The 10965-nt window shown below is 38.1% G+C and overlaps 1 protein-coding gene across 1 annotated transcript; it reads left to right on the forward strand.

Annotated features, from left to right (window-relative positions):
* Window positions 1–1059: 1059 nt before the first annotated feature.
* LOC130868425 (60 kDa heat shock protein, mitochondrial-like) lies at window positions 1060–2893 on the forward strand. Its single transcript, XM_057760652.1, has one exon. It carries the CDS (start codon window positions 1091–1093, stop codon window positions 2891–2893), a length of 1803 nt encoding a protein of 600 aa, XP_057616635.1. The 5' UTR covers window positions 1060–1090.
* The last annotated feature ends 8072 nt before the right edge of the window (window positions 2894–10965 follow it).

Genomic DNA, 10965 nt, shown 5'->3' on the forward strand with positions numbered 1-10965 from the left:
TAATCTCAGCACTCGAGAGGCAGAGGCAGGCTGATCTTTGTGAGTTCGAGGCCAGCCTGGTCTACAAGAGCTAGTTCCAGGACAGGCTCCAAAGCTACAAAGAAACCCTGTCTCGAAAAACTAAAACAAAACAAAACAGTACTTCTCATCACTTTCCCCAGCATCATCCAGGATCATCTAGTACTTTGAATCTGTCTGATGCCTCTTTCATTATGTTTCCTGAACTTTGATGTGTGGTTAATTAAGCTGTCACATGCAGGAATGAGCACTCTATCCTCAGCACTTGGTCTAGTTGTGTGTCTTTTCACTGACTACTGCTTACTGCAGCAGGAACCTTCTCTGAAGAATGTTGAAAGCAGCCTGGTGTATGGGCATAAGCAGAAATACTTAGAAGGCACTTTGAGAGCATGGCCATTTACAAAATAATAACAGTACATTCTACCCTAGGCCTATAGCTTCCTCACCCATGAGTTTTTGGCCAAGATTCCATTACCAGGTACGAAATTCGCTTGTGTGCTAGAAGATTCTTTGTGTGTGTGTGAAGTTTATTTATTTTTATTTTTTATTTCTTTTTAATACTTTATAAATAATACCAATCAAAATTCCCACTTCTTCCCCTCCTCCAACTTCCCTCTCACTCCACACACTCACTCTCCCTCCCTCCCCCTCCAGTCCTAAGAGAGGGCAGGGTACTCTGCCCTGTGGGAAGTCCAAGGCCCTCCCCAATCCATCCAGGCTTAGGAAGGTATGCATCCAAATAGAATAGGATCCCAAAAAGCCAGTACATGCAGTAGAGACAAATCCCAGTGCCATTACCATTGGCTTCTCAGTCTGCCCCAATTGTCAGCCACATTCAGGGGTCAAGTAATAATTTTCCTTAAAAGTTAAAGTACTCAATAAAACTAAAATTAGATATGGGGTATTTGTGTATTATGGAAGTCATTACCAATGTTGTTTAAAATTGTTATTATTAATAAAATAATGAACAAGCTATTTATGTGCAACCTTAGAATATCAAGCGTATAACAGACTTGATTGTTAAAAAAAAAAGAGGCTTCGCCTCGTGCGCTCCTGCCGCCGCCCCGCAGAAATGCTTCGACTACCCACAGTCCTTCGCCAGATGAGACCAGTGTCCCGGGCGCTGGCTCCTCATCTCACTCGGGCCTATGCCAAAGATGTGAAATTTGGTGCGGATGCTCGAGCCTTAATGCTTCAAGGTGTAGACCTTTTAGCCGACGCTGTAGCTGTTACCATGGGGCCAAAGGGAAGAACGGTGATTATTGAGCAGAGGTGGGGAAGTCCCAAAGTAACGAAAGATGGGGTCACTGTGGCAAAGTCAATTGATTTAAAGGACAAATACAAAAATATCAGAGCTAAACTTGTTCAAGATGTTGCCAATAACACAAATGAAGAGGCCGGGGATGGCACTACCACAGCTACCGTTCTGGCACGTTCTATTGCCAAGGAGGGCTTTGAGAAGATCAGCAAAGGGGCCAACCTAGTAGAAATCCGGAGAGGTATGATGTTGGCTGTTGATGCTGTAATTGCTGAACTGAAAAAACAATCTAAACCCGTGACAATCCCTGAAGAAATTGCTCAGGTTGCTACAATTTCTGCAAATGGAGACAAAGATATTGGAAACATCATTTCAGATGCTATGAAGAAGGTGGGAAGGAAGGGTGTCATCACAGTGAAGGATGGGAAAACCCTGAATGATGAGTTAGAAATTATTGAAGGCATGAAGTTTGACAGAGGATATATTTCCCCGTATTTTATTAACACATCGAAAGGTCAGAAATGTGAATTCCAAGACGCCTATGTTCTTTTGAGTGAAAAGAAGATTTTTAGTGTGCAGTCCATCGTGCCCGCTCTGGAAATTGCCAATGCTCATCCTAAGCCTTTGGTCATCATTGCTGAGGACGTTGATGGAGAAGCTCTAAGCACACTGGTCTTGAACAGGCTGAAAGTGGGTCTTCAGGTTGTGGCAGTCAAAGCGCCAGGGTTTGGGGACAACAGGAAGAACCAGCTTAAAGATATGGCTATTGCTACTGGTGGTGCGGTATTTGGAGAAGAGGGGTTGAATCTAAACCTTGAAGATGTTCAAGCTCACGACTTAGGAAAAGTTGGAGAGGTCATTGTCACTAAGGATGACGCCATGCTTTTGAAAGGAAAAGGTGACAAGGCTCAAATTGAGAAACGCATCCAGGAGATCACTGAGCAGCTCGACATCACCACTAGTGAATACGAAAAGGAGAAGCTGAACGAGCGTCTCGCAAAGCTCTCAGATGGAGTAGCTGTACTGAAGGTTGGAGGAACAAGCGATGTAGAGGTGAATGAGAAGAAAGACAGAGTTACAGACGCACTCAATGCCACACAAGCAGCTGTGGAAGAAGGCATCGTGCTAGGCGGGGGCTGCGCTCTGCTCCGCTGCATCCCAGCCTTGGATTCCCTAAAGCCTTCTAATGAGGATCAGAAAATAGGTATAGACATTATTAAAAGAGCACTCAAAATTCCCGCCATGACCATTGCTAAGAACGCGGGTGTTGAAGGGTCTTTGATAGTCGAGAAGATTCTGCAGAGTTCCTCAGAAGTTGGGTATGATGCCATGCTCGGGGAATTTGTGAACATGGTGGAGAAGGGAATCATTGATCCAACAAAGGTCGTAAGAACTGCTTTACTGGATGCTGCTGGGGTGGCCTCCTTGCTAACGACAGCAGAAGCTGTAGTGACCGAATGGAGCAGGCCTCAAATTCACTCAGAAAGGGTCATTTACGTCATTAGTCTTGCCAGTATTGTACCAGTAGGCATATCTTTCTTGAAAGGGTGTTGTGGCAGCATGCCAGGTCTACCCTTTGTTAGAGTCAACAGCCTATATAGCACCTTCTCCCACTAAGAAAGCTAGCAGAGAGGATGTTTCTTGGTCAGTTGGAGAGAGATTCTCTATTTTTATAATTTTTTTTTTTTTTTGGTTTTTTTGAGACAGGGTTTCTCTGTGGTTTTGGTTCCTGTCCTGGAACTAGCTCTTGTAGACCAGGCTGGTCTCGAACTCACAGAGATCCGCCTGCCTCTGCCTCCCGAGTGCTGGGATTAAAGGCGTGTGCCACCACCGCCTGGCTATTATTTTATTTTTTGAGATTATAATATAATTACTTCACATCCTCCTTCCCTTTCCTTTCTACAACCCTCTTGTATTTTCCTCCTTGCTCTTTTTTCAAATTATGGCCTTTTTATGTCCTGAAACCAAAGTATGTGGTGGCTTCAACAACAGGCTCTTACCATTTAGTTATGGGAGTAATTAAGGACAACAGCAACAGCCTGTGTTCCTTTAGAGACTTCTGGAGTATCACTGACAAACACATGAAATCACTATTGACAGAATACTTTAGTTTTCAGATTATAGACATGTGTCCTCTCCATTATTAATGTGACTGGATATTTTTCAAGTTGGCTATTTATTAAAACTGTAGCTTTTGATTTTATTTATTTTCTCTACCAATATCTTGAAATCACTTCTAAATTAATGTGTAATATTTATTTTTTCCACTTGGAAATTAATTTATATTTTTTTCTAATTTTCTAAGATAGGAAGAAGTATGCATGCTCAGATTAGATAGTTTATGCTTTCCAGTGTTGTAAATTTTCCTTTAATCACTACCTTTATTGCAACTCAAATACTTTGATGCATTTCTTTTCATCCCATGCTCTTTAACATGATTTTAAAAACATTCTGTCAATATTCTTTAGACCTATATATTCTTTAGAAGTATGTTGTGAACTCTCCAAGTATTTGGAGATTTTTTTCATGCAAGTATTTTATCAATTTTAAGTTCAATGCCATTATATTCTTAGTCCATATATTTTATGATTTCTATTCCCCTAAATTTTATTTTATTAAAAATGTACAATGTCATATTTGCATATGTATTTTCCTTCTGATCTTGAAAAGGTGATGCTTGCTTTTTTGTGTAAAGTATTCTATAATAGTCATTCATAACTTATTATTTGATGGTAATATTCAGCTACAGTTATAAGAATGGATTCTTTACCATGACTGATTTTAGCTAATGTTTGCATTTTCAGTGTATAAACAGTAAGGATTGTTATAGCTTCTTGAGTAAATAACCCCTGTATCATTATATTGTGCTCCTTATTTATGATAATTTTCCTTAAACTCTGATCTGCTTTTTTGTAGATAGATACAAACACTAATGCTATGGATTTTTGTTTGGTTGGTTTTTGATTTTTCAAGACAGAGTTTCTATGTAGCTTTGGAGCCTGTCCTGGAACTAGCTTTGTAGTCCAGGCTGGACTTGAACTCACAAAGATTCACCTGTCTCTGCCTCCCAAGTGTAAGGATTAATGACATGTGCTACCACTGTCTGGTGGTGCTATGTTTTTTTGGAATATTTTTTTTACCATTTCTTTATTTTCAATCTAATTTTATCTTTATATATAAGGTAACTTTCTTGTAGCCAACATACTTTTGGCATTGTTCAGTTTAATCTTTTCTTTCCCCTTTCATTACTTAAATCTTGGTTGGTATATTTAGGCCACTTCTGGCATTTGATTTTTTTTCTCTCCAGCGATTAATAATATCACTTTTATACTTTTTAGTTCCAAAGAAGTTGATGAATTGTTTTGCTTGTCTTTGGTGTGTCTTTTTGTTCTTTTTCTATAAATGAAGTTTTTCTGTACATGGGTGTAGATTGAATGTTTGTTTTTTGTTTCCTTTTAATATGCTATGTCTTTTAATTCTTTTACATCTCTGCTTACATTACCCTTTTAATTTTACTTGTTATCTACTTTTTCCATTATAGTCCTTAGAGTATTAATCATAGATATTTTACTTCCTACTCTAAAAATTCCAATTTATTGTATATATGAATTTGCTATTAGTGCTTAATTTCTTGCTTCAAACTATACTTTGTCTCCCAGTATGCTTTGCTGGGTTGTATTTAGAGTTGTTTATAATGTATTAGTAGTAATTAAGTTAATTAGATGATTAGTGTGAAGTATTGTAATTTTCCTTCATGGAAGGCCGTGTTTAGTGAGCTATATAGAGGTAATAGATTAGTTTCATGTTCCTCTTTTCTTAGCTATGCGGTTTTTTTGAAGTGATGTTCTGTTATTAAAGAGGACACCTCTTGGTATGTTAGAAAGGTGTGAGGTGAGGAGAAGCATTGCAGAACCCTATTATTGGGCTTGAGAGTCTCAATGAGCCTCTGCCACTGGCTACTTCTCAAGGGCTTCTTGAGGGTTCTTTTTTCCATTTAGATGAAAGTCAAGTGTTTGTGCCATGTCATCTTTCACTTCTCTATCTGGAAGGAGGGTCTGTAATTTCGTATTCTCCTTCCTGAGGAATCATTTTGGCTATGCTAAAATATGGGTCACACAGGCTCTGATGAACAGCTTCTTTTCCAGCAGGCTTTATTTTGAAGAACAGATTACACATTCATCACAATAGCCTTTGAAAATTCTCTCTGCTTTTACTACAAAGACAACTTTATCCAATATTCAATCTACATTGCGAAAAAATATCAGAATTCCTGGAGTTAAAACTGACATTAGTGTATGGACCACTATATGCTGAGCAACACTTGGTGTAGGAGGTCCTTCTGCATTTGTGTTGATTTCATTGGTTGAATAAAGATGCTGCCTTGGCCTTTTAATAGGGCAGCCCTTAGGTGGGTGGAGTAGACAGAACTGAATTCTGGGAGGAAGAAGGCAGGCAGAGAGCCACCGACCATGAAGCTGCCAGGTCAGACATGCTGAATCTTTCCTGGTAAGCCACGGCCTCATGGTGACATACAAATTATTAGAAATGGGTTGAATCAAGATGTGAGAGTTATCCAATAAGAGGATAGAGATAATGGGCCAGGCAGTGTTTAAATGAATATAGTTTCTGTGTAATTATTTTGGGCAGAAGCTGTCCAGGTGGCCGGGACGACAAGCAGCCCACCAGTCCGGGTGTAAGCCAGTCAGGTGGCGGGGAGCAGCCTGCCGCTCTTCTTTACAACAAACACTGAAGCTCTTAACTCTCAAACTAGCCTGTAATCAGGGCCAAGCATTTACCCTGATGTTGCCTGTCTTTTTTTTTTTTTTTGCCTTCTGTCACAGATGGTTGTGATTCTCCCTACCTTTAATATATTTGTCAAAGTTTCATGGTCCATAGTTTTCCTGTGATCTTGCTTCTCTCTGATCGTAGGGGGACTTGCTGGTTTTGAGTTTATTAGCACATTTCTTGGAGTGACAACCTCCATCTATTTATATAATTTTGTACGGAAATTAAAAGCCACCATAAAATTCACTTGTAAATTCACTCTGTTGTCAGGATTGGTTTGTTATTGTGTAGTAGATTGTTTCATTTTCTTCACAAAATATCATCAATTTTAAACACAAACTGCAATTATGTTATATTTACCTCTCCAGAGATTATTTACAACATGGTAGCTGTATACTTTAACATAAGCCTGATAGCAAGAATTAGTTGGAGACAACAAGATATCTTTCATAACATACGTTGTTTAGAAACTGTTGTTCTGCATTTAGTATATAATGTGTTAGTATCAAATGATAGACCATTAGCTTTGTCATAATCTATTTCTTGTAATCAAACTAACTTCTTTGGGACAGAAGGTTACATGTCCTGACCACCACCAGGAGGTTTGGATCTTTGAGGGTTTATAGCATACTTTCAGTCATATTTTGTCTTTCAAACTTTTATGTGTTTCTAGACCTATACATTTCAAAAGACAATTACCATTCCCAAAATTCTTCCCGCCCATGTTACTTTGCAATACCTGGTAAATATTCAAATATTGTTATCTCGACCACGTGCACCTGATGATGAGGCTCTTAAGAAATAGGTGTTAAGTCTCTGCTCACTTGGAAAATCACACCTTTGTCTGTGACTCTGAAACAAGAATGGAATCAAATTCCCTAGGATAATTGTTATAAATGTGCTTCTATATATACAGATGTAATTGGAGCTATAAAAGTTAATTAAACCACATTAACTTTTTTTTTTAATTTTTTTGAGACAGGTTTCTCCGTAGCTTTTTTGGTTCCTGTCCTGGAACTAGCTCTTCTAGACCAGGCTGGCCTCGAACTCACAGAGATCCGCCTGCCTCTGCTTCCCTAGTGCTGGGATTAAAGGCATGTGCCACCACCGCCCGGCAACCACATTAACTTTTAAACAATTTTTGAGAATTTCTTATTTGAATGTTGTATTTCTATAATTTCTCCCTCCATTTCTTCCATCTAATCCCAATTAGTTTCCACCACTCTTAATATTTATGGCCTGTTATTCTTAAGCATTATTGTTTATGTATATGCATGTATTTATAAATTTATAACTACAATCTACTAAGTTGATTCAGTGTGTGTGTGTGTGTGTGTGTGTGTGTGTGTGTGTGTGTGTCTGACTACTTAGGAATGGACAATTTATCAGAGGGATAATCCTTGGAAAATACTAATTCCCTCTCATTAAGTACTGATTAATAACTTGTAGCCCATCATCTAGGCATAGAGCCTTATGAGATTACCCCTATACATTGTGCATGTTGGCAAGTCAATTGGTATTATTATTTTGCAAGTTCATGTGTAGGCAACCAAATAGTTGGTATTTCATTATTGTAGTGTCCCTGCCATATATAGAGACACTCTCCCTAGTCCTCTAGGTCTTACAATATTTTCACACTCTCTTCTGTGATGTTCACTGAGTCTTCTTAAAGGTAGGGATGGTGTTGTAGGTGGATATAATGTGGCTGAGAACTTACTTCATAGTCAGTTGTTCTCTGTGATTTGAACAATTGTGACCTTATGTAAAAGAAGTTTCTTCGGTGAGGGAAAAAAGCTACACTTACTTCTAAAGACTTTGGAATCTTTTTGTTGTTATTTTTGTGACAGGGAATTTTTGTGTAATTCTGGCTGTCCTGAAACTAGGTCTGTAGACCAGTCTGGCCTCAAACTCACAGAGATCCACCTGCCTCTGCCTCCTGAGTTTTGGGATTAAAGGAATGCACCTCCACTGAATCTGGAATCTTAATGAGCAAAGATTGTCATATCCTAGATAAAATGTCAAGGCCTGACTATTAGCATTTTACCTACTGGCTCCATTGACCAGGGTATGAGCTCCACACTCTCTGTCTTCTGTCACTCTTAGTGAAATGTAGCACAAGCTTGCAAGAAAATCTGTAAAGAAATCAGTGACCAACTTTCATTTGTTCTTGTTATCAAGGATAATATTTTTTTTCAAAAATTATTACAGTGCTTAGAGTAAAAAATGAGCCAGTAAGCATTGTTACTGGCAGAATAATTCTTTCCCTCTAAACTCATGTTGAAATGCCAGCCCATGATTTCATGGAGTCAAATGGAAAGTCTTTTGAAAGCATTCACGTCTTGAGTACCTAGTTCTCATCAATAAAACTAATGTATAAAAGAACACAAGAGAGGTGGTTTTCTAACTCTCTCCTGACATATGGGGATGGCCTGAGAACAGATTCTTCACAAATTGAATCAGTGATTTCAACATACATGGGAAGTAAGAGAGGTCTATGGTTCTTTGATATCATACTTGTCGTCCTCCTAAAATAATATTGTTTGAATTTTAAACCATCCATTTTTATCTAATTTATTAGGATTAAATTTCTCCTAAATTATGGAATAAGCTTAATTTGAAACTATAGATATTTTTACATAACAGTAAACTGAAAAAAAAAATAAAAGTAAGGATTGAACATCTTTTATTTATATCCATTTCTGAACAAAATAACTTTGCTGTTGTATTATTTTAAATTTACAGCAAAAGACTATCTACATCACTTCTAAATACAAAAATCACATCAAATATTTGACAATTAGGTTTTTGAAAACTCCTTAGCCCTTACTCTTAAATAATACTAGTAATGAGTGTGTACTTAATCGGGTGATGAATATAATATGACCAGATGCTATTTGTATTGGCTAGATTTTTGCCAATGAGGCATAAGTTAGAGTCATTTGGAAAGATGATACTGCAAATGAGGAAATGCCGCCATCATATTGGTATGTGGGCAAGCCTGTGGTATGATTTTTTTAAACAATTCTTTATTTTACATACTATTCCCTGTTCCATCTCCCTCCCGTTTCCTGCTCCCCCACCTTACCCCAACTGCTCCTCAGAGAGGATAAGGCCTCCCATAGGGAGTCAACAAAGTCTGTCATATCACTTGAGGCAGGACCAAAGCCCTAACCCATATATCTAAGCTGAGCAAGGTATCCTTTCTTAGGGAGTGGGCACCAAAAAGCCAGTTTATTCACTAGGGATAAATACAGTCACACTGACCGTGGCCCCACAAAGTGCCTAAGCCACACAACTGTCACTGACATTCAGAGGGTCTACTTTGGTATTCTTAAGAAAGATTTCCAAATTTTGTGCTCAGTTATTTCCTGCTGTATTCACACATGATAAACATAGTTTTTTAGCACATTACTGAAAAATGAATAAATCAGACACAATCCAATTGTGTGCTTTTATTCTGTTTCTCTGTTTTCATTGTTCTATCTTTCTTAGAATTTTTACAAGACAGTCCTTCTTCGCTGTATCATTTCTAGATTACAAGTCAGTGACTGGCTTTATGGTGGAACTTGGCATTCAGAGTCCATATTAACTGATTTTTTACAAATAGGGTATACAGTAAAAGCTACTTTCCTTGCCTCAAGTTGGTTTCATGAGTTCATTCATGGTGGAGAGGGTGATCATTATGAAATGGAGGATAATGTGCATGCCAGTTATTGCCTGGGAGAATGCTGGGAAACTGAGTTTCTCTCACAGAAAGAAGTGGTGTACCTTTCCTATTCTGTGGACTACTCAGTCACTAATATCTGAAAAAAAATTTCCTGATATCCGTCAGTGTAGAAAACGGGACAAAAATAGGATCTGTTTTATGCTGTGATGTTTGTGGTCCCTTCAGTTTCCATCTCATGCAGAACTCCCTTGCTTTTGATTAAAGAGCCTCTTGAAACCCTGGGATCTCTGAGCTTTGAGCAATTGTATCTCTTACCAAGAATGGGTCAGGGGTCTAGTCTAGATGTGGGTGAGGAACCTGAACAAAAAGCATACTCCTAAACAGAGATAATGAGTTGTCACCAATCATTACTTTCTTTGTGTACTATTCAGGCTTTGTTTCCGTACATTTCCTGTTCAGAAAATATTACCATCATACAAGGATGAGCAGGACTCAATGATGATTGAGACCCTGCACGTGTGAACGTAAGTGTATTATTGAATAAGTTAGAGCAGGGACTATAATACTTTGACTCTTTTCATCATCACTTGTATCCTATTGTCTCCTCTTATTGTATTGATCTAGTAAAAACTTCAAGTACTATATTCAACAGGAATGGAGAGAGTTAACTCCTTTTTAAAATGCTGATTTTGATGGAAATACATTGAGTTTTCTTTGGTAAGACACCCCTCTCTTCCTCTTTCTCCCTCCTTCCTTTTCTCCTCCTTTTCTCTCCCTCTCTTACTTCCAATCCAACCCTTGGGCTTGTGAAAGGCAGCACTAACACTGAGCTACATCCTATGTCATTCTTCTTGTTTTCAATCCTTCCTTCGTATTTTAAATGGCTTTATTATTTTGAATTTATTTTTTATATATATCAGTTGTACCATTTTCCCAGGATTAATCAGACACGGTGATGATAATGGATAAATTAATAGCATGAAGAGAAATAAAAAAGAAAATGGCAAACATTTTTCACAGAATAAAGTGTAGGAAAGGTGTGGAGGAAATGTAATAGTAGATAATGTGAGGCTTGCTGTGTGTTCACATGCAAATCAGAGTGAAATGCAGAAGAGTTATAGAATTTACTCATTTCCAAAATAATATAGGAGCAACAAAGCTGATTTTCTGATGTTGAATGAGTAAGGCACAAAAATAAAGTACAGATAAATGGCCTTGAAGCTCTAAAATTATAGTC

The sequence above is a fragment of the Chionomys nivalis genome, chromosome X (assembly GCF_950005125.1).
Source record: "Chionomys nivalis chromosome X, mChiNiv1.1, whole genome shotgun sequence".
In the NCBI taxonomy this organism is placed as follows: domain Eukaryota; kingdom Metazoa; phylum Chordata; class Mammalia; order Rodentia; family Cricetidae; genus Chionomys; species Chionomys nivalis.